Raw genomic sequence first — 25056 nt, forward strand, 5'->3', positions numbered from 1 at the left:
CATTCAAAAACTTTTCAAAGACTATTTATTAATTATTGTCTTATTTCTGTAAGTATGCATTAAATTGATTAAATGTGACAGTAAAGACAATTATGTAACAAAAGATTTCTATTTAAAATAAGTACCGTTTTATTTTTTTACTTTCTATTCATCAAAAAATCCTGGGGGGGGGGGGAATCAGTTTCACCAAAAATATTAAGTTTTCAACATTGATAAAAACCCATACTAATAATTTAGCACCAAATAAGCCTATTAGAATCACATCTGAAGGATCATGTGACACTGAAGACTGGCGTAATGATGCTGAAAATTCAGCTTTGCCATCACTGGAATAAATAACATTTTAAATAAAATAAAATAGAAAACAACTTTTAAATTGTAATATTTCACAATATTACTGTTTTTATTGTGTTCGTAATCAAATAAATTACCATTTCTTCTGACCTGAAATGTATATACACTAAAAGTTACTTTCTGGCTCCTATTTTTGCAGAAACATGTCAATGAAGGTGAAGTGCGCCCTCTAGTGCGTGATTATACCATTCTCAGGGTTTTCAAGTACAAAGTGAAACATGATATTTCAGAAAATAAAAATTGTTATCTTTAATTGTGTGCAGGTGGTTTAGAAAGCTTCAGTCAGAAGAGGCAGGACTTTCCACTGACGTATTCAGACGAGCAGACAGGAGGATCATTTCAGTGACGAAATCCCATTTCAAAAGACAAAATATCAGCACAGTTGACATGATACAGGGAACCAGCACAACCGTGAGAGATCTACTACAGCAAAGATCTTTTAATGGTCCCAAATATACTGAACAACTAAGAGTACACTCATGTAAAAGAAAAGAAAATGAAGATATGACAAAAATCGATCACATCTAGAGTTCCACTCAATCTTTAATCAAGACGGGCTTACAAATTTTCCAAAAAATCTGCAGTTTTGAAGGGCAAAAAAAGGGTAAAACTATCTCCCCCCACTGAGGTTTTAAAAACCTGTTCAAGTGCGGCTGAAAACGTCCTGAACATTTAAAGGCAGGTCTCTTTTGTCATTTAAAAAAATGAGAGAGGAGAACAACAGAATAAGAAAAAGGAGGGAACTGCTGGCTTTGAAAGAGGAAGAACTTCCGCTGAGCCACGAGAACAACAGTGACATCATAAACAATGACGACCCAGACTTCTTTGCTCCCTAATGTCCGGTCTGGACCTAGAAACTCAAAAAATAAAAGGGAAAAAAAAAAAAGAATCAGGAAAAAAAAAAAATGGCAACAGAAAAAGGGCTAGAGGAAGGAGAGAAAGAAATGGAGATGATGTCAGCAAAGGTGAGTGGTGGTTGTGGATTGGCTGGCCCAGTTCGGGTCATGTGAGGTCCTTCCCTGAGAGGGGGGGCAGTGTGTCCTGGTCCAAGCCTGGGACGCTCTGTGGGGCAACAGTTTGAGTGTCTGTGAGTGACTGACTGACTGTGTGCGAGGTCGTTTTTACCCCCCTGTACTTTTAGCTTTGTCGAAATTCATTTCTTATTAAATCCTTTTTATTATTCTTTGTCCAGACCAGTTTCTCTCATCTTCGATCTCTCCGTCCGTTTCACGAGTCTCTCTCTCTCTTGCAGATTGGCACTTGGACAAACTCCACGTGGAGACATTCACCTTTTCGCTCTGTGACCGAATCTTCTCCCTCTCTTGCTCTCCATTTCTCCGTTCCTCACATGGCGCCCCATGGACTCCTGCGGGGGGCTGCATTCGTTCATTTATCCATTCATTTATGTATTCATTCATTTAGTTTCAGTTTTGAGTTCTAGGCTGAGCGCTGCAATAGTCTCTGGATGAAGCTCCCTTTGAGCATGACTGTGCTGATTGAAGAGGGAGTGCTTTAGGAGCTCAGCTTGGACTTCTTGGACAGCGGAGGACTTTCTTCTTTACTGTCTGCGTCTTCCTCGTCCTCATCCTCTTCATCATCATCAGGATAGTCCACCAACCCCACTAGACCTCCCTGAAATGGAAGCGAGACGCCGTCAAAAACAAGCAAGCGGTAAGAAATACAATTTTTGGGCATCATTTCAGTGTCGGAGCCTGAATAATTACCTTGGTGGTAACAGCTGCCGTAGGTGGGGAGCTCCGGGCTCCTGTCCCGGGAGAGCTTGGAGAACCAGGTGAACCGGGGTGGAGGGATGCGGTAGGAGGAGAGGACAGACTAGGCTTTGGAGAGCTGGAAAAGGAGAGTTTAAAACTGGGGCTCTGCCGTCCTGAGAGGCTCGCCTTCCCTGTCAAAACCTCCTTCTCTTCTGAATCTTTCACTTGGGGAAAAAAAAAAAAAAAGAGGAAAAAATAAAACAAGTAATCAACTAAAACGCACCAAGCAATGCAAGTTATATTAAAGCATCTTGCAATCAGATAGGGAATCGTAGTAGTGGGTCATCAACATCATGCCATCTGCATGTAGCAGTAACGTACGTTTCTTCCTCTCCATGAACTTGCTGATGGGATCCATCAGGTCCTCGTCACTCTTCATCTTATCTGAGGGCGGCACCACAGCTTCACCATCCTCCAAGTCTTCCTCATCTGTGTTAAACCACATCTCCTCCTCGTCTTCCAGTGTCCGCGCATCCCGGCGAAAACGGTGATTTCTCAGAATCGACCGCATACTAAGGCATTCAGACATACAAATAACAATCACTAAAAAGATACATAACTATTACATGCACAATCTGAGTATTTCCAATAAAATAAATAAATAAAATAAATAAAAAAATTCACCTTAGACCAGATTTAAACAGTTTAAAAAAATTAAATAATCTTTCTCCATCAGTCGTCTCAGGCCATTAAATCTGATGATCCATATGACAATGGTTTGAAATGACCACTGACCTGTCAAGTTTAGGGTTGTCCTGCCTTTCTCTCTGCTGTTCATATCGGAGCTTCAGTCCCTTAAACGTCTGAACATAGTCTACATCCTCCAGGGCTTTCCAGTAGTTCTCTATGATATGAGCTGTCAGGGACTTCACATCCTCCTACATACACACAAAACATAAACAAAATAAACAATATATCAGACTAACTATATGTTCAGGAGCATCAAGAGATGTGATGTTTGGATAAATGTACTCACCACTCTGACATACTCAAACATCTCTATAATGGCTGAGTTGATGAGGTTGTATCTCGATCCATTGTTGAGGAAAGCTTTGACCACTGGCTCAAACAGGAAGTTCCTCATAATGTATCTGTTATAAAACTCGTCCTTCAGGCCAATGATTTTCCTCATGAAACGCAAAGCACCTGAACAAGAGAAATGATTGAGAAAGGTACAAAGGGATTTAACAGCCAAGTTATATCTGATGTCTCTCAGTGGGGTAGCATTGAGTGCGTGGTATAATTAGTACGTGTTAATGCTGCTGGCCCAGCATGTTTTGTAATAATGTAACAGTAATCATTATCAACAGAGCCTTTCATTTGTAGAAATGGATCAGCATCACATAGTTATTGGTGTTATTGATTATGCGGTTTGAATCTTCCCATGGCGAGTGGCGTGACAAATTATGTCCCATGTCATTTGTCTAGTACTGCTCATCTTTTAGAGTTTAGTTTAGCCTTTCAAAAAATGTTCATGCTTTCAGTATCAAACCCCATTAAGTTAATCGAACCAGTGATGTACTCGTTTCACCGGCAGATCGAGTTATGACATTTTTATTAAAAATCATTGACTAACTTAAAGGGGATGTCCAATGCTATTTCATGAATTCTGACTTATTTACACTGTTAAAGAGTTGGATACTCATGCTAAACATGGCCAAAGTTTCAAAATACAAGTTGGACATATGACAGTATTTCTGTGCCAAATACACTCCTTCAGGGTTCGTATAAGTTTTGGAAAGTTTTTTTTTACGACTATGGCCCTGTATGATGTCATAAAGGGCGAAATTCCCTGTATGGATACTTCTCCCAGAAGAGTGCTCACACACATAAACCAGAGCGAAAGCAAGAGCATGCCCATCAACGTGCTTCGTTGGGTTATGGAAGCTATGGGAGTTGTGCAAGTGTGTTTGTTTGCTCCCGGCATTTCAGCGACAAATGTTTTATAAATGAGGCCCAGTTTGACGGATTTGCAAATCGTTTGAAACTGAAAGATGGAGCGGTCCCAGCTATAAAAGATTCCTGTCATGAGTCAGAAAAGCAGGTGTTAAGTAAAACTGCATAAAATGTCTCTGTTTTGTTGGCATATAACGTAAACAACACAAACTTATAGTGAATCAAAAGTTATCCAGGGATAATGCAATGATGTATTGCTTGTACCTCTTTGGCTTTGAATATGGCACGCCTCCAGGAGCTTGACTGTTTTCGGAAAGAAGCGGTACAGCTCTATCTGTCTTTTATAAATCTGATAAAACTAAGGACTCTTTAGAGATATGAAGGATGCAATAATACTGTATAGGTACTCAAGATAACACACAGTTTCTGCCAATCTCATGTTTATGTCCCCTTTAACCCTTTAACGCGTACGATCACACCGGTGTGAACAGTCTTGGCTGGCCCCAGGAGCGTACAATCACACCGGTGTGATTAGAACGTTCAGTGCATCATGCGATCAACTGCCAAATTCAAATGTGCGTGCGTGCTTTAACTGGCGCTAAACCAGAGACGGACACGCGCAGCGCTTTTCATATATTACATAAATGCAGTGTTTTCAACCAAATGATGTTTATTTTAGGTTTCATACATTTAAATAGACATGAGTACTAACAAAACAATATATTTAGAGTTTGTAAAATACACAATGATGTCTATAGAAGCGGAAATAACAACCCTTTCCATTATAATTAGACGATACGTTTTATTCATATCAGATACACATTGTGAAAGTAACTTTAAAGCTTACTCTATTCTTCCCCAGTTCACCGACTCACTTTCATGTATTTCGGGAGAAGTGGATGAATTCATGGGTTGTAAATCCAACGGATCCGATTCTCTGTGCGGCGCAAACTAACATGGCGGCGCCCATCACGCATATGGCTCAACTAACGCGATCGCTATAAAGGTGTTTAAGCAGCAAAACACATCCACTTGCACATATTTGGCAATCGGAATATTAGATATTTCATGCTATAGTTAACAAATGTGAATATTTTGAATAAAAAAGGAAAAATTAAATAAAAGCAGATCATCATTCATACAGTGCTGCAGTGTGTCACGTAACAAGCAATGACGCATCACCATGGAAACCATAAAGCGATACGTTCTAAATAACGGTCGCCTTAAAAAACTCACGCTGGGGTGTCAGACAGAATATTTTAAACTTATGTGTGAAAGGGTTAAACTATTAAAAAAAAAACATTGTTCTTAACTGAAATATTAGATGGAAAACGAAAATTAGAAATGTTGCCTTGGCAATTAATTGAAATATATTTAAGCTAAAGTAAAATTACTAACTGAAAACTAAAACTGAAAATATTTATTATTTTAATAATTCATTCCCTTTTTTCTTTAAGGGAATGTAGGGGGAGGGTGCCATTTTTGTTTGTACTTCTATCTTTTTCTCTTGGTTATGGCCAGGGAGGGAGAGAGGGAAGATTTATGTATTTTATTTGTGCATTATCTTTGTCCAGGTAAGTTAGAAAATTATTGGGTTAGTTAGTTTGGGTTTTGTTTGTTATGTTGGCCTAGCCCTCCCCTGAAGTTTTGTTCCCAATTCCTTTGTTAACATTCTGAGATTCTTTCAATTAAAAAAAAAAACTAAATTTGAACTGGTGTTTATGTTGATTCTGGGACGGGAGGTTGGATTGCCCTGGTTCTCCAAGATTTTTTTTTTTCTTTATTTTTATTTTCTTATTTTGTTACTGGCTCCCCACCCCTAGATGGGTAGTTATGTAACAAATATATATATATATATATATATATATATATATATATATATATATATATATATATATATATATATATATATATATATATATATATATATATATATATATATATTAGGGGTGCAACGGATCAACTCGCTCACGGTTCGGTTCGTATCACGGTTTTGGTACGGTTCGGTATGTGCTATGTTTAGGGAAAATAGGACTACTGTCAAATTAAAATAAAGAAAATAAGAACAAACAATCAAACTACAAGCAACCTCACAAATAAGTACAATAAAGCAAATATTCAAATAAAATAAACAGTGCTTTTCAAGTTTTTCAGGTATCTAACAGAAGTTTTCAGGTACAGAAAATGAAAAGTAATCAAATAAAATATCACTGCATATTATCTTTACTGTATAAAATAAATAAAGATGAATCATTATTGAGGTTACAAAAACTATTCAGTCAAGAGCAGTGAGTGATTTCTTTGTTATTTGTCGTTTGATTTAACATTAAAAACAGGCAGCAGGAATAGTTTTTTTCCCCTTACAAGACATGCACGATCCAGTACATATACTGTTACACATGCGCCGTCTTTCTCGACTAATGCAGGTTCACTTAAGACATAACCGACTATGTTTGCTAGGATACTCACCAAGACGGGCATGCTGACATAATTTTTGTATGAACTGAAGCGCAATTTAATTCTCAGCGCGAGAACTCAGTATTTGCGCGCTGACTGAAATAAGCGTGTGCGCGCTTCGGATGAGCGCACACAAATCTTCTCACAGCGCATGCGAGTTCTTGAAGGTTTAAATCAGCAAGGCTTAAATGAGTTAGTTTAAACACAGATAGCAACGTGTGCTGTTCAGGTCTCACCTGCGCTCCCGCACTATGAACACCCGGGTGATGACGGCGTAAATGACTGGACATTAGAGCATGCGGCACTCGCAGCACACAAAGAGTGACTGCTTTGTCCATGCTTTCTGATTATCGTTGTTGTAACGTTTTGCGCATCCATCGACTGAAACATACATGATCTGAACTCTGTCTGTCTGTTTTCCACGTTGCTATTTTAAACAAACCATATTAACCAATAGATGCGTCGTCATTCGAGATGGACCGCGGTGCAAGTGCGTACCAAACCGTAAGTGGAGAACTGTACGATTTTTCGATTTTTTACCGAGAACCGTTGCACCCCTAATAATTTAATATTTTTCACACACACACACATATATATATGTGTGAAAAAAATACATTTTAAAATATACTGTTGGTGTTGAGGCAAGGCAAGTGAGAATGACGACATGACAATAAGAAATTTGAGCTACTGGATGACCGAGCAAGCAAAAATCCTTACTGTCATTCTGACAGCAATTCAAAAACAACTGACCCACTCTTGTAACATTATGAATGTTAAACTTGTGTGCATACATATACTCACATAAAGCTAAGAAAGCGTGTTGTGAAGCAGTGAGCACCAGTACTCTGCGGAGGATGTCTTTGTTGATGATGTAGTTCTTTATGTGATACGTGTGATGCTCCACACAGAAAGTGAGCAGCTCTACGATCAGAGCCAGCAGCTGACACGTCTGGAAATCATCTGACAAGACAAACACACAGTGAGGAGTATGCAGATGTTACGTCTTTAAATAGGTGTGCATATTTCAATTGAGGAATGATTCAAAAAACTGCCAACACATCCAGTCTGCATGCATCCTACAAGCATGCATGCATATGCACATAAAACCTTCCCTATTACCTTTGCTGGGTTTTTCTTCTGTGGTGTTGGCAAGAAGTGGAGCTGAGAGCACATGCATGCAATGCTTATAGAAGAAACTCAAGAACTCAGTCTTCTCTGTTTTCTGCAGGGAACCAGACAGTTAGTGAAATTAAAGTAGCATGTTCTTCTAAATTTTGACGAATTTGATACATTGCACTACATTTGTATTAAGGTCTCACATTAGCAGTTGCCAGCATGTTCTCTGGGTCCACTAGCGTCCTGAGCAACCCCATTAACTGTACAGCTCCACCCAACTCTGGATCCGTGTCACAGATCATATGCTCAATGATCAGATTTATCAACAGAATGTCCTGTAAAATAGAGACAAGTAGTGAGGACGACAGGTAGATAGAATGATCACACGGGTCAGCGGGCATGTCTGACTTACATCATCATTCTGTTGAGACTCCTGCATAACAAACTCTCGCACCATGGAGGGGTTGTACTCCACCAGGTAGGAGAAGATATCAGTGGCTGCTCCACGCACCTGAACATCATCCATGCCCTTTAACAAAGCACATACACATTGGTAAATACAGCAGAGAAGCAAGAGCAAGATAAGGTTACAGTTTTTATTGATAGGAAAGTTCAAGCTAGTCAAGAGACCATTTCAGGTGCACAAGGTCTTGATACAATATAAAAAGGTCATTTGCTTGTTAGTAAAGATGTTACGATTTTAAAAAGGAAAAAAAAAAAAAACACCAAACTGACACCTGACAATAAATATATTCTTTGAAATAGCAAGGATATCTTACAAGAATAACTTCCAGCGCTGGCAGGATTCCCATGTTGGAAAGCGTTTTGAAGAATGCATCCCTGTTCTGTGGTTGTAACGTTTGTGAAAATGCACAAAACTCCTTCAGGAAATTTACCTGGATGTGACACACAATATGAGTTTTGTATGTATCCATTATGTTGAGGAGGAGGCATCCATTAGTAATCCATTAGTAATGCTGCTATCATACCAGTTCATGCCGCTTGTCGTCATCTGTGGCTTCATCAGTTAGCTGTGCAAAGAGTTCAGTCAAAAATTTCTCGTCATCCTGAAAAGAAAAAAAAATGCGTAAGAAATAAAGAGCGGAGAAAAAAACAAAAAAAAACGATTATCCAATGCATTGCAATTCTCTCTTCAACGATTCAAAACATTTTTTAGAATGCAGTATGGAATACTGTAGGCCTATGTATTCAATACACAAAACTCAACTGACAACTGCTTTCAAATTCTCACGTGTGAGATTTTTCTTTTGACTTGCAGGACAAATCATCTGCAGGGCTTTACGTTTACAACTGGATTTTTTGAAGGGGCGAGTTAAAGAGAATTTTACTTGCCCAACTGGACAAGTAGCCTGATTAAAACTTCAGTGACAAAAAAAAAAAATGAGGCATTGAAATGCTGATTTTATTACATTTGGTAAACAACGATTGATAATGGATAGTGTATTTCTGGTAACAAGGTCACGCTGTTGAGGCTCACACTGCCGGTCTCTTTGTGAGAAACTTTAAGAGAAATTAAAACAACTGAGTAACAGCACACAAAGAAGTTCACAGAAGAAACATACGGAGGTAAAAATTCTAAATGTTTAGCTTTTTATTTATAACATGATATAGTTAATATGACCAAGGGAGATATTTTGCTGAATATTATCATGTTTGCAAATATTACATTGATTTTATAGTTCAATAAACAAGTAGTTAATATTAACTTGCTTACATTTTAGACACAATATTAACTGTTTTTGTTCTATTTCACCAACAAAAATAGTTCCAAACAAAGATCACAGCAGAACTATTGCACATTCAGCGTTTTGAACGAATCGGTTGAATGAATGACTCGATTCACTCATTAAGTGACTTGCCGCCACCTACAGGCGGTTTAGTTTCATGTTTAAAAGTATCATTGCATTTTTCCAACATTTGTATATTTAAAAATGTATTTAAAACATTAATCTCATATTATTATTTATTACTAGGGCTGGGTATCGTTCAAAAATTTTCGATACCGAGACGATACCGATACCTTGACTTCGATACCGATACCTAAACGATACCTTTTTCGATACCAGTTTTATAAAATCTGTTTAAACAAGATTACATAACCTCAAAAAAAATGGTTTTATATTTTAACTTTGTTGACTTTTTTTCAGACTCAAAGACTCATCTCCAGAGCCACTGCGGGGAATAAAAAAAAACACAAATTAACAAAATTTACCCAACACAATAAATCAGTGCAAATAGTTTTAATAAAGTTTAGTTTTCAATGCAAAAATTAAGTATGTGAGGCTCTTTTTAAATCACTCAGCAATTGTTCTTCTTCAAAAAATTAATTATTATTAACAAGATCAAAGCGGAAGTAAGAGTGACGCAAGTTCGTTGCGTCTTACCGTGAAATAAGAGTTATGCGTCTTTATTAAAATCAACAGATTAATGATTCATCTCTCATCCACCTGCAATTAATCTGAATGTTATTTTTTTATTACTTGGCCCGACCCGCAAATTATCCGCAGTATCAGGAGGACGCTGATACCTCTTTTTCAGCAGAATTGTTCGCGTTCTGGAGCCAGAGGCAGAGCCTATGCTCGTGCAGGCGAACGAGCCTGTCACGAACCGGTCACGAACCGGTCGCGAGTTTCCATAAACTTGAGGGACGAACACTGATGTAAAGCTGCTGTGTGTTGTACCTGTCCATAACTAGACTATAAAACATTGCGCGTTCCGCTGTTTCTGCAGGCAGTGCGACACTTGTTTTCTGTTAACAGTATCTGTAGTGAACCGGCTGCTCACATAAACAGCCGTTTCTCACCCGTCCATTCGGAGATAAACTGAAAACGAAACCGTTGATTCACTCGCCCTCTCGCACATAGGGTCTCTCTCGCGCGTATAGTTTAATATATTTAGATATAAATAACAATGTAGCGCAACGTTTCTTGCTCCTCAACGAGACAGCGAAAGCATTTCTCCGCCCCTCTCCTCGGCTCCATTCTGAGGTACCGAAATTTGGTACCGAATGACAAGACACTTTTCGATACTCGGTAGTATCGAGGCAGTTCGATCGGTACCTAAAAAGTATCGAGATCGGTACCCAGCCCTATTTATTACAGTTGTAATTTTGCTATGCAAATTATTTAATTTGATTGGTAACAGCCCTTTAGTGTCTTACTATAACTTATTGATCAAACGTAAGAATTTGACATGAAAGATGACACATACATTTAATAAGGTTAAAGAAAATGGTCTTTATAGAAGGTAAATAACGCCCTGGGGTAAATATCAAAAATGTGCAGATTTAAGCATGTAAAAGCTGATAAAACACTAACGAAAATATTGCTTCAGAATAAATTATGTTTACACCACCATAGTTCCCCCCAGACATTACAACAGACACAACAATTAAAAACTGAATGTGTCTGCTCAATTCAGCGTGAGCCACAGAGTCGCAGCACAGATCAACATGGCATATGCCGCCCCTCCAAGCTGTCTTAATCGTTTTGTTAATAAATGTTCTGTTTAATATGAGAGTTTATATTCGTTTCTAATTTATTCAGGTATTCAGTGATGTAAAAGCGAGGTGGAAACGAGGGAGCAAACTCCAACGTTTAGTAATGCCAACTCAATTTTCCTCATAAACAAGTCAACAGAAACATAATTTAACCAAGTAAGCACCAATAAAATTAGACATAAAAAATCTCAAGTGTACAGACTTTGGTACAACATGCATTCGCTCTATTTCATTATTCACATTTCTGCTGTTACACAGCACTATCTGCTGTCAGAGAGTGAATGTGCATTTCATTCAGAACGTCTCCTTAGCTCATTCCGTCATGAGCTTCTCAGTGTTATTTCTTTAAATAATCTCCTTTTAAAGTTTAACAATAATATTAGGCTTTATCACTGTTTTTCCATAATCGAGTTCACACATCTATTTTTTTTAGTCGCAAATGTAAGACACTCGCACTGTCGAGCCTTGCCGTTTATCATCTTCTATTTACTTGTATGTTTTGAAAATATAAATAGTTAGCAAACTTTCAGGCACAGGAAGAAACAGAGGGTTCTGTTCAGTGCCCACACATGAGGGCCAGCTCACGGGTGCTGAATTGATTACTCTTTCGCATCTTCTTGCACTTGAACGGAAAAATACAACAAATATATGTCAAAATGCCCATCTTGGTGAGTAGGCTATTCAAGTAAAGTTTGTTTATTTGTTCTTATTCTATTACTGAAGACTCACATGTTTTCAATAATGTTTGAACTTTATATTAGTTAGGCTAGTAGTTTTTCTGTGGTAAAGAAATTGTAATCAATTGAGAATTGTGAAATTTCACTGGTATCACCAGATGTCTTTGTCCATATAAGTGATTTTCTGGAACACAAGTTTTATTACTTGTAGGAGTCTCATTTGTGGACTTTCTAAGCAAATGTCCTTCGGCTACAAGTATGAATGAAACAGACATTACATTATTCGAGTAACAATTTTGCCACAAACAAGTCCTGAAAAGTGAAGCCAAAGCATTTTGATTGCCCCTGCTGGCTGGCTGCAGTATAGGTCACAAACCCCACCCTCCAAGTAATCGAATGGGATGTGCGCCAAATATAAAATCCAATTACACTTCATATATTTTTTTCCCTAAAGATGGTTTCCGTCATTTTAGGTAGTTATCACGCCGACATATGTTGAATTGTTAGTTTTTCCAGTAAGCTTGGTTTTAGTTAATTATTTGATGCTGTAAAATTGGGGTGTAACATCACGATTGACAGCTGTGCCTGCAATTGAGTCTGCGGGAGCATGGGCAGGACCTTGATACCGCTGCTCCACCTCAGTTTCTCTACTGCGTAGACTCAAGCTCTGAATGACGTAATTGGCAATGACCATTTCTGGGATATTTTGGCTTCATTTTCCTACAGTGGAAGGAACTGGAGACGTGCTGTCCACGCCCCACTTTGGGTAAAAATAGGAAAAATAATTAAGAAACTTGAAGTAAACATACACAAATACGTTTTTCTCAAGTGTAGAGATAGAGAAGTAACAATTTGAAAGAGATAGAGAAATATTTTGTTATTAACTTAATATTTTTTTATAAAACCTAGACCTTTCTAATGATTTATAGTTATAGCCCCCCTGCAGTGAAATAGTGTTATTACAATAGTAATATTTTTTATTTTAATATATTTATTTAGTAATAATATAATAATTAGTAGTAGTTATATTGGTAAATAAAAACTTTTTTGGCCAAATTCTGCAGCCCCACAAACAAGCACAACAAACCTGTTGTTCATGATTTTTTTGTTTGTTCGTTTTAAAAATCACATTTTAACTTGCAATCACAATTTTTAAACTTATGACTTGTATCCCACATCATGCAGCTCTACAATGTTAAATAGACCAAAATAACAACAAAAGTTATTTTATTTAAATTAATTACATTTATTTTGGCAAGTTATTGTTGTTAATCGGATTGTGAGATTACCACTCCTACTAAAATGAGTAAATATTTGGATGCAATTTTTCTTGAAATATTTTAAAGCATGTATTCAGTTACAATATAAATAAATAAAATATAGAATTCAAAATTACAACAACATTAAAATCCATTTCCTGATACTTAATCCCTTCATATTGTGTGAATTACAACCAAAGACACTTTTGTTTAACCAGATTTGCCACATTAAACCTAGTTCTTGATCAATGTCAATTTACAACTGTCTAAATACTAATATTATCCTAATGACATCTGAGCTCAATATAAAGCTGCAAATCACAAAAAGGCTCAAATCTGTTTTGTAACCTTACTTGACCTCTAGCTGAATGAGGGTGACTTGTGATATATTTGATCAATGCACGTTCACAATAAGGTTAGACATGTGACTGATACTGTATTTTACTGTATTACCTTGTCATGGAGATAAAAGATTACACCTCAAAAAAGAGGAACAAGGCAAGTGAACGAAAACAATGTGACCACAGTGTCATGGGAAAGTACATCTAATTGCTTAGAGACAATCATAAGAAATGGCTTTTAGCATCTATGGCCAGTTTATTCAACATCTGCTAGATTACCTTCAGGTAGTATTAGTAATGGGATATGGTAATATTAAAACAATAGTGTGCCATATAATATGCACCCTTATCTGCAACGATAGACGAAACAACCATACTGTACTGAAGCTGGCTGGAGGTTGGAGAAAATTATCATCCAGCACGCCTGCCAAGCGTTTGTGACATCACATGATATGGCTCTAAAGAACATGATGGTGCCGTTCCCATGGAAACAAGCCCCCTCCCCTTACTCCGATTCCAGTATCAAACAATTCCACTGTAAGGCTTAGGTGAGAAGCATGTATATCAAACCATTTTCATAAAGTATATTTTAAATCAGTTTAGCTACTACTGCAGTAAAATCTAACTGAAATTAAATATACATTTAAGATGTTGTAACTCGTCCCAGGTAAAGTGGTAGCATCATTCAAAAAAAAAAAAAAACCCTCAATAAATTAATAACAATGACCACAATCAATTTTCTACTAAATATCATTACTACATGCATCTGAAAAAATAGTTAGCGCAGTTATCCTTGAATCTGTTATCAACATCGGTAGACCTCTTTAAGTGGAAAACATACTGTATTTATGATGACCTTTAGCAAAGAACCACATTACAACCCACCACGGGCATCTCATCAAGAGCAATGTGATGTTCTCAGGCAATGTAAACAAGGAAATATTAGTAGCAGCAGCAAAAGCATGTCAACTTATTCACTGCAGTCCCTGCAAGCAAGGTTTTCTGCTGAGGATGCAATGTATTTGAGACGGAAGTTGCTGCTCTGAAAATTGTAGTGAGAAGCCACAATGACACATACCGAGCCTGACAATGTACGTTACTTGTGCGATATGATGCTAGAAGAACAGTTTAATCTACAGTTTGTTACACTCAGTACTAGGGCTAAGTTATAAAAAAAAAAAAAAAACGATTTCTCGATTTTAATAGGTTCTCATTTTTACGAAACGATATCGTTTCTTAAATCCCAAGAATCGATTAGTCTATCCTGTTTTCAGGTGATGAATGAAAAAAAACATTGTAGCACACCTCCAATAATCTCAATAATCTTTGTACTTTGTTACTTTTGATTTGAAACTAAGTTTCAGTTCAAGAGAAGCAGTAGCACGACACACGTGAACCAATCATCTCCTCCACTTTAATGCCAGCTACAGTGCAAAATAAACATAAATTAACATCTGAAGGTATGTTAAAAGATACAGTGCAACTTACCGAAATCCATATCATATCACGTGTAATCGTTCAATAAGTGTTTCAACCGTGGAAAGACTTCAATAAAACAGCTTATAAACAATGTCACATTTACCTCAGAAAAACCATATTCAGGGACCATAAACTTATTAATCAGCTAGAAAAATAAACTAGTAGCATTCTGATAGAAGCACCATATTACAGATTCATTATAATTTTTAATGTTCTTCAATATTTAATGCATCAGTTATGACAGCCACGATTTGTTTATATTTCAAAAAACGAATTGGAGTATAAATATGATTACATAATTCTAAAGTTAGTTTTATAACTATTTATTATAAAAAAAATATCATTCAGTGTAAGTGTTTGTACGTAATACGTTCATTTTAACCTTCAATATTATATGTTATATGTTGTATAGTTTACAGAATTAGTTTTTTTTTTCTTCGAGAAAACTTGTCATGTACTGTATCTGATATATATCCAAAATAATTGATATTGAATCAAATTGAATCAGAATCGACAGCTTGTGAATAGAAATCAAATCGTGAAAATTGTGTCAATACCCAGCCCTACTCAGTACAGTTAACTCAACCACTAATAGTACAAAGTTCACTACTGATCACATACATACAGCTGAGTAGGAAAACCCACCTGCAGCATGCCAACAATCTCCACTTTGTTGAAGAAGATGAAGGAGTGCAGCGTGGACAGCATGTTTTCTTCAAAGACAGAGGGGGTGGGCAGCACCATGTCCTGAATATACTGCACCCTATACGTCTGGTGAATCTTCTGCCGCAGCTCTGGGTCTGAAATGGGAATGACCTCTTTAAACCGTGCCGTTGTAGTCAGGAACTCTCGATGCCTCCGCGGTTGGGGTAGCGACGGATCGAACTCCAGACACCCGATCACATCCATGATGCATTCTTCGGAGAACATAACTTCAAAGAGCGCCGTGCGGTTGAGGAGGAAAATGCCTTTGATGATGTCATAGAGGTGATGCAAGCCTTCTCGGTTCTCCAAGTCCTCGCACACACGAAAGAGCTCCAACAGCTTGCGGATGTAGCCCTCATTCTCTAGAGCCAGGGCCAGTTTTTCCCGCCGCAACGGAGACGGTAAGGATGAGGCCACCAGCTCGGCCACCTCCTCTAGCCGGGAGAGCTCACATGGTGGAAGTTCAAGGCCAGGAGAAGACATGTCATCAAAGCGCTCCTCTTCAGACTCATCTATCAGCTCCTGGGTGATGTCTACCGATGGGTCCTTTCCCTGGACCTGTAAACACACACAGCAAAAAAAAAAAAAAAGTCTTTCAGAATAAAGTGCTACACCAACATGCAGAAGTTAGAGAAAACTAGATAAAATATTAATGTAAATCATGATCAATGTGATAAGCATAATCACCTGACATATTTTCTCCCAGATCTCATCACAACCAGCCTTTTCCTGAAAGCTGAGGGCCAGGTCATAGTTTTCAGCTTCAGACCAGACTATTAATGTGTCCTTCAAAGAAAAACACAAATACAATCAACAAATGCCCAAAGAAAGTTATTCTACAAGTACTAACATACAGGGATCTATAGTTTAAGGCAAGACACTACAGGATAAACCATTTTTTTTAATGCACTGGTCAATTTTGGGCTATTTTGCTTCCATAACATGTCTTCTTTCAGACTATTAGATAGAAAACATCTAAAGTATATTTTTAAGTATTTATTTTGTTACACTTTATCGATTTGTGTGTGTAGTTTTCAATTACAATACAGGATATTTTCTCAAAATGAGTTTATGCGCTGAGCCAGAAATCTCCACTTCAGTAATCACTTATATACACCAAACTTTACAGTTCTATATTCTGAAGGTTTTTACAGAGGGCTTTATATATAATTTGCCTGATTTATATATTTTATTCATAAAAACAAAAAAAACAAACAAAAAAAATGTCTGTTGACAATATTTTTATGTATAGAGTGATAAAAAGTAACTTTTATGTCACACAAAAAAAAAAAAAAAAAAAATTAACCAGGCTATATCCAGTGTTCAGATTTCTATTCTGGAAGTCTATGCAAATTAGAATGTGTATGAGGAATTATCTTATTAAACATATTTAAACAACATTTCAGAATACTTGTAATACAAAGCAATTATCATAACCCTACAACACCTACTGTATCATATTTGATACATAAATTTCTAAGGCCTCTAAATTACCAAAATTTTGTAAAAAAAACCTGTTGTACACAATCTTCTACATGCTTCTACATGCTTGCGTCCTTCTGATTGATGGCTCATACTTTTTAGCAAGTAAAAGGCAACTTAAAGTAACTTAAATGCCCATAGTACATGTCTTTTTGCTGTGAAATGTTTAATGATTTTTATAAAGTAAACAAGAGCAGCTTTTATAGTGTTAGTAATATTTTAAGATGAACATTTACTAAAGTAGGTATACTTTATCTATACATAATTCTTCAGAAAAATCATGTTAAAATCTATGTATTAAATATACAACATGCTTTTGAAGTTTGTTTGTACATCAGTCAAAACTTTACTGTACTGCACTGCATTATATGCTTTCCCCTCCTACAATTAAAAACTGAGCTTTGATCATAAAACAAAGCATTTAATTTCATCTTACTAACAACTATTATTGCATTTATGTTAGTAGTTTGCCATAACAAATCTCATTGCTTTACAAGCCATCACATTCTCATCTACTATCTGGGCATATAAATAACATCATCAAATACATAACATCATAAAAATGACAAATTGCTCACTTTGAACCTCTGAATAAAATTGATTTTTTTCCTTCTTGGGTGTGAGCTCCATATTTTATATGACCCATAAAAAGCTGATGTATCAAATATGATATACAAAACAAAACACATATGCAAACTTTTTTTTTAAATTATTTTGTCTAATAGTAATGTTTGTTTCTGACTTTTATTTAATGTCAGGTTTAACAGGGTTATTGTATTGTGAATCTTCAACTGGGGAAGTATCATTTGTGATATTTATTAGTTAATTTTTATCCCATTCAACTGTGCTGCCTTGCATTTTTATAAGACAGAAGTATACTTGACTAGTTTTACCTAATACATGTAAAGCACATAATTATGAATTATGTACACAAAAACACTGATGAGTTGTCAATAAGATCATGTCATTTTAAACGCACCTGCTGTTTCTGATAGGCGGTGTTAGGGTTTATTTTTGACTCCAGCAGCAGTGATCCTGTTTTAAAGAACGGGCACATCTTAATTGCAATGTCAATGAAAAGTGACCATGTATATCTTTTTTTTTTTTTTTTTGTAGTATTTTGAAACCTACCATCACTTTCGGCGCGCACCAAGAGAGACATGCCTTTCAGTCTCTCCACGTATGCGGATGACACATGTCCCGTCCCCCGATCATCCCACTGGCGGTCCTCATTCAGAGTGTACACTTTTACTCGTCTACGAGTGTCAGTCATCCTTGCAAGTAACTCTCAAATAGGCTTTTGCCTTTGATTCAATAAATCTCAACGTCCTTGCCTTGCAAGAGGCAACAGAATCTGCGGTCAACTTCAAGCTGAAATGTATGGCATTCACTGGCAAGCGGTCTCGAGGCTGATGCAGTATGTTGTTGTAGGGTCTATAACAGTAAACTTATGCTGTCCAGAAAGATTATTCTGACCAGTCTAGCGATGGTCAGCTAGCTGCTGTGTGCAGCCGAGACTCTCCACAACATACTCAATATTTTGAACTCTTTATAAACGGAACAACGAAAAAAGCACTTCCGTTTCTAGAAGGAGGTGAAACGGTGAGAGATTACTTTAAAAACATGCAACCAGAGCACGAATCCAGAATGTGTTTATTTTTCTCCGTGCCCCCTTACTTTAAGCTAGCTAGGCTAAGCTAACGCTGCGACTAATTCAGTCAAACGGGGTTAGCGTAGCTAGCGCCTCAGCTAGCAGGCTATCTCCTCGCGCGAGTCATTTTAACACATAAACGTTGGAAACATGCGCGAATGAACTCCAGAGACGTACCGATAACTCTATTTGATCATTATACTCGCGCGCGGTCGGTGAAAACGCGGGAAGAGTCGTGTATAAAGCGGCGCGTTCATAATAAGCTAAGCTATATTTTCTCCAAGTATTCCGCCATATTCTGGCTAAGGGCCGCGGATGGACCAGCCAGTCTCTTCACACAGAGATAAACATTCCCCAATGCAACTAATCGAATACACTCGCTCGTTACGCTTTCCGGGATGGCGAATGGCCAGCGCGACCGTCGAGCACCATGAAATAGCAGCGACTTGACGAAAAGTAATTATTAGCCCCACTGTGAAGATTCGGCCATCTTGGGTCCCCTCAGAAAGTCGCTACGGGGTTTCCTGTGCTGCAGGCGCAGGGCCGCCGCCACAGTTTAAAGACACAGTGCGCCAAAATGTCCAGCGCAGACACACGGTTTCGTAACACTAATAAACACTCACTGCTGGTGAAAGAGAAGGGACATGGGGAGGAATGTGAATGAGGGTGAAAGTAAGAGCGAACATGCGCGGCTCCGTGAACGAGTGACTGCTGGAGCGCGCGTAAAGATAATAAACTTCATATGCTTTGTCATCCTACAGTACAATTAAATGCAGATGCTTACAGTTGTGCTGTTATTTTGTCTTTGAGACCAAATACATTGTAGTTTCATTAACAGCCATTACAAATAACAGCAGCAGCCTCTGTTGGAAAAGCTATGCTTGGAACATGTTAATCAAGTCAAATAAGTTCCTATGTGGTCTTCAGCCATAACCATGTTGCACCCATAGACTGTAAAAAATACACCACCAGCTCATAGGTTATATAACTGTAAAAGGAATTGCAAACTACATTTTTAGAGTCGCTTGCCCATGCAAAACTGACTGACAGAATGCTATGGTGTTGCAAGCTGCCAGGGCATTGCTATGTTGTTGATAATAGGTCTGATTGCTAGGGTGTTGTGGGTGGTTGCTAGGTGGTTAACTTGGTATTAGCATTTGAAAAATGACCTGAAAAGGTTACAGTCAGCATGAAATTAAAATTCACCATGTTTTCTAAATGTATCTTAATGTTCTTATTGTGATCAATATAATTATGATTTTTTAATAAAAAATGTCATAACTCGATCTGCTGGTGAGACGACAGACTTCTCTCTGGTGACATATGCTGGACTTCTCCAATAATTTAGTCCCTTAAACCCCACCCCTTTCTCACAATTCACAAGTTTACAGGTGCTGGTCATATAGTTAGAATATTGTGAAAAAGTTCATTTTTTTATTGTAAATTATTTTTTAAAATGAAACTTTCATATATTCTAGATTCCCTGCATGCAAAGTAAAACATTTAAAAATATATATATATATTTTTTTAAATTTTGATGATTAGAGTGTACAGCTCATGAAAGTCCAAAATCCAGTATCTCAAAATATTAGAATATTTCCTAAGATCAATCAAAAAATTGATTTTCAAAACAGAAAAGTTCAAGTTCTTTAAAGTATGTTCATTTGTGCACTCAATACTTGGTCGGCAGCACATATTACAGCAAATTACTTGCTCCAGCACAAATTACAGCATCAGTGAAGTGTGGCATGGAAGTGATCAGCCTGTGGCACTGCTGAGGCACTATTGAGCCTTCAGATCATCTATATATTGTTGGATTGACTGTTTCTCATCTTTCTCTTGAAAATATCCCATAGATTCAGGGGTCAGGCATGTTAGACTTCAAGCAGCTTGGATTCTGTGCCTCTCCAGTCTTCCTTCAGACTCTGGGACCATGATTTCAACATGAAATGCAAAATTTACTTTTATCTGAAAAGAGGACTTTCGACCACTGTTCACTGTCCAGGGTAGCGTTTCCCAAAAACATTGTAAGCCTAAGTTGATCGTAGCTCCATTGGTTTCAATGGAGCTACGATCAACTTAAGCTTACGATGCTTTTGGGAAACGCAGCCCAGTTCTTTTTCTCCTTAGCCCAGGTAAGATGCTTCTGACGTTGTTTCTGTTTCAGAAGTGGCTTGGTAGTCCTTTTCCTGAAGATGTCTGAGTGTGGTGACTCTTGATGCGCTGACTCCGGCTTCATTTGACTCATTGTGAAGCTCTCCCAAGTGTTTGAATCGGCTTTACTTGACAGTATTCTCAAGCTTGTGGTCATCCCTGTTGCTTGTACACCTTTGCCTACTCAATTTCTTCCTTCTAGTCAACTTTGCATTTAATATGCTTTGATACATCACTCTGTAAACAGCCACCACATTCAGTAATGACCATCTGTGACTTACTCTCTTTGTGGAGGGTGTCAATGATTGTCTCCTGGACCATTGCCATGTCAGCAGTCTTCCCCATTAGTGTGGTTTCAAAGAACAAGAGATACCCGGAATTTATACTGTAGGGATGCTCATTTAATGAAACTCAAATGTAAATATTCTAATATTCTGAGATACTGGATTTTGAACTTTCATTAGCTGTATGCTCTAATCAACAAATAAAAAAAAAATAAAAAATAAAATTTTTTTTTGAAATGTTTTACTTTGCATATAGGTAATCTAGTAAAAATGAAAGTTTCATTTTTTAAAAATAATTTACAATAAAAAAAATGAACTTTTTCACAATATTCTAATTATATGACCAGCACCTGTACATCCAAACAAGAACTGATGATTCGTTTTAGGGGTGGACCTTCATGTTTACCTTTTTTTCTTTGAAAAAACGTATGTTAATCACATCATACTAATTCATACGAAATTGCCACCTCATAAAATAGTTACATTTTCTCATGAAATCGGGTTGGATGTTTTCGAAAGTAAACAACTCATCATTCACTCAGAAACCATTACTGTCAGTTTCTCTAAAATCTGAATTATCTCTGAATTAAATCTGAATGTTTGAAAGAATAAACTGAATGAGACTTTGATATGTATTAATCAATACTATGGTACAATCGTGATATGATTACACTACAGTTGATTTACATTTTCCCAATGCAAGAGTTGGCCTATCACAACTGTCACACAGATCAAGCCAGACTGTCCAGGTTGCAAATCTGTTACAAGACAGAAATTGTTGCAGCTTTATCTTACACTTGTAACTAACGTTATTGTGTTCCTATTACTTTGAGGTCTGTACTCGGCTGTTTCCAAGTACAATGCAAGTACACAGTACTAAATACTTTCCATGAACAATGCAAGTACACAGTGGATCGTGTAACCAACAGAAAAGAACATGATCACTAATGTCACTCCAAAAGGTATTGGCAACTAGTGGTGCAGTCATTACACAATTACTGCTAATGAAGTTTAATGCTTCTTTACAGGACAAAGGTTGTTTAGATTCTTGAGAAATTAAAATGAAGGCAAAAACTTGTTTTTCCACATTGATAGAAAATGTTGCTTTACAGCCATGAAAGAACTCAGAAAAGTTCTTGTACAACAGGTACAGTGTGTGTGTGTGGGGGGGGGGTTGACTTGCGTATCCCATAGAAGCAAGTTCTTATTTGAACAGTTACCCCTGTAGATGCAAAACAGGACATTCATGCCACAGTATAGCACAGTGTGATGCTGAGAGTTGAAGAACAGGACGGTCATGCTGTGCTGTACAGTGCTATTCACATTTGTTCCTGAAAATAGCTCCTTTCTGTTAGACTGAAACTTTTTCCTGCATCCCTTAACAAAGGAGCTGTGATCTGGAGGTGATTTTTTTGGTAAAATCTTGTTTTTAACCTTGGTCAGGGTACAAAATTGTGAAGAATCAATTTAAGCTTTCAAACACAATCAGGTCTCCTAAATAATTTAACAGAAAGTAAAATCCTGCAAACTGGAGCATATAAAGATGGCTATAGTCATTAACACTTCAAAATTATCGAGAGCTAACCCTAACTTCATTCTGACAAAATCTGTAAATGTACAATACTTACAAAGCCAAAAAAAGGCTTTTGAATTTAGTTCAAAGGCAAGTTGTAAATTTCTGGCATGTGTTACACATTATACTGTACAGTAAAATGTTTTTGAAATATGTCTATTTTGCTCAACAGTGATGCATTTATTTGTTCAAAACGCAGTAAAACAGTACTTTTGTGGTTATATTATGACAATTTAAAATAAAAGCTGAATTTTTAGCAGCCATTACTCGTCTTTTGTCACATGATCCTTCAGAAATGATTCTAATGCATTGATTTGGTGTTCAAGAAACACTTAATGTTGCAAACAACTGTGATCAGTATTTTTCAGGCTTCTTTGATCAATGGAAATTTCAAAAGAATAGCATTTGTTTGAAATAGTTATAAAGTTACAAAATATTTCTATCTTTACCGTCACTTTTGATCAATTTAATGTGTCCTTGCTGAAAAAAGCAAAACTTGATTTTGTGAGAAATGTTTTATTATTTTCCAGTGGTGACTACTGGATACATACACAAAACAGAGAAGGCCAACAAAACCTGTAACAATACTGAGGACAAAATCTGGGATATAATATGACTCAGAACCATCTCCATAATCTGAAATGTGTAAGTTTTATACTTCACTGAATGGAAAAACAATTAAACCACAATAAAAAATAAAAAAAACAAGAAAACATCATTTGAGAGGGATTGGAAAAAAAGAAAAAGATCTTGAACACTTTTCCCCCCAATTTTACCCTCTAGTCTGATAAATATCCCAAGTCCCTAACTCCAGTTACAAAAATGCGATTTAAAATGCAAAATATTTTCAATCTATTCTTTGACATACTGACTGAATAGACATGCATTCAACAAAATCTGAACTAAGCGGCATCACTTCACCACTTGGTTCATCTATGATTTTTCTTGTGATGTAGCGTAGTTCTGATACAGTTGGGGACTAGCTTTAGAAATAATTCAGCTCTTTACACTCCTTATTTTCCTGCCTGCTGGGCTTGACGCCTCAGCAGCACGTAGATCTTTTCTTTGATCCAGTCTTTGTTGTAGGGCTGGTAGGTTTGTGTGTCTGCCCTATACCTGTTTAAAATGGCCAGAGTTAGAGAAATGGACATGATTGATATGATCTTGTGTGTTGTTTATGCACTGTAATATAAAAAGTTTAATTACTTACACAAGACAGCTGAGGTCAGCAAGATCATCAACAAAGTCAAATAGCTGGCTTATGTCATATGTGATGGAGGGACTGTTGGGATTCATCCTCTTCAGATGCTCTTCATACATCTTACAGACTCCTTTTTTGTTGGGGGAGGGGGAATAAATATGAATAAAATGTATTAGAATAATTCATGATATTAATTTCTAGTCTATTAAGAACTAAATAAACATCCTACCTTCCATGCACTCGTTGACAGACTCATAGTCTGCATATGTTCTTCCTTCTGGTCTCTTGGTGGGCTGCACCAGTAGAATGGTGTGAGACTGAACACCAGAAAGAGAAAAAAACAAGAGTAAATAAATTATACATGCGTTTACACATTTTAAGATCAAAAATACATAAAAACTGAATTAGAAATGGTGATTAGAAATACTCCAAGTATGTGGAGCCCCCTACTGCTAGTAATTTTCTAGTGCTATTTGACATCTGAGAGAAATGAATACATCATATTTATATTAAATGGATGATATCTTAATCTGATATTCTCGTTTGGCATATGAAATAAGTAAAATTAAATATAACTCGTTTAAATGTTCACACGAAATCTCTGGGATAAGACCCTGAAAACACCAGCTGTTGGACTCCAACCCTCCCCCAAAACAAAACAGTCTAGATGCTTCTAACAAACACAGATTTTACAACGGGTGAACTTTAAAAATGAGTTTGCTTAAGGTCACAGCTTAACTTTTGTAATAAGAGAATTTAAAAAAAACATTCAAGAAGACTTCACTAATCGTTAATTTCCTGAATATTCGACGTTGTCTTGCTACACTGCTGCTAGCTGCCCGCGTTCATTTTGAACGTGCCAATGCAGACGATAAAACACGGTTTTCTAACAACACAAACGACAATAGTAACGTTACACAACATAATATAAAATATAGCACTGAAATACGTACCATATCTGCTCCCGGTATCTAAAAGTCACGATGAATGATGTGCTAACCACTGACGGCTATTCACTGAGAGTAGCAACAGAAAGAGCATAAATGTGCAAACGAACATTCACTTCCGGTAGTGGCGATGACGAGTTAGCTTTTCAAAATAAAAGCGTGTACACAAGACGAAAGTGTATTTTTTT

At 37.0% G+C, this 25056-nt stretch overlaps 2 protein-coding genes across 2 annotated transcripts; both read right to left on the bottom strand.

Annotated features, from left to right (window-relative positions):
- Nucleotides 1–329: 329 nt before the first annotated feature.
- On the bottom strand, nt 330–19230 carry smek1 (SMEK homolog 1, suppressor of mek1 (Dictyostelium)). The gene is made up of 15 exons (XM_067384032.1): nt 18190–19230; nt 18038–18093; nt 16264–16362; nt 15517–16134; nt 8585–8662; nt 8375–8491; nt 8008–8124; nt 7799–7930; nt 7599–7701; nt 7281–7439; nt 3103–3272; nt 2862–3004; nt 2448–2638; nt 2079–2290; nt 330–1986 (listed from the first exon to the last, which is right to left on the bottom strand). Exons 1-15 carry the CDS (start codon nt 18329–18331, stop codon nt 1867–1869), a joined length of 2457 nt encoding a protein of 818 aa, XP_067240133.1. The 5' UTR covers nt 18332–19230; the 3' UTR covers nt 330–1866.
- A 3982-nt stretch (nt 19231–23212) lies between these two features.
- erh (ERH mRNA splicing and mitosis factor) lies at nt 23213–25012 on the bottom strand. The gene is made up of 4 exons (XM_067384035.1): nt 24875–25012; nt 24151–24238; nt 23931–24051; nt 23213–23836 (listed from the first exon to the last, which is right to left on the bottom strand). The coding sequence occupies exons 1-4, from the start codon at nt 24875–24877 to the stop codon at nt 23734–23736; spliced, it is 315 nt and encodes a 104-aa protein (XP_067240136.1). The 5' UTR covers nt 24878–25012; the 3' UTR covers nt 23213–23733.
- Nucleotides 25013–25056: the final 44 nt, after the last annotated feature.

This window comes from Chanodichthys erythropterus, chromosome 4 (assembly GCF_024489055.1).
Source record: "Chanodichthys erythropterus isolate Z2021 chromosome 4, ASM2448905v1, whole genome shotgun sequence".
NCBI lineage: Eukaryota > Metazoa > Chordata > Actinopteri > Cypriniformes > Xenocyprididae > Chanodichthys > Chanodichthys erythropterus.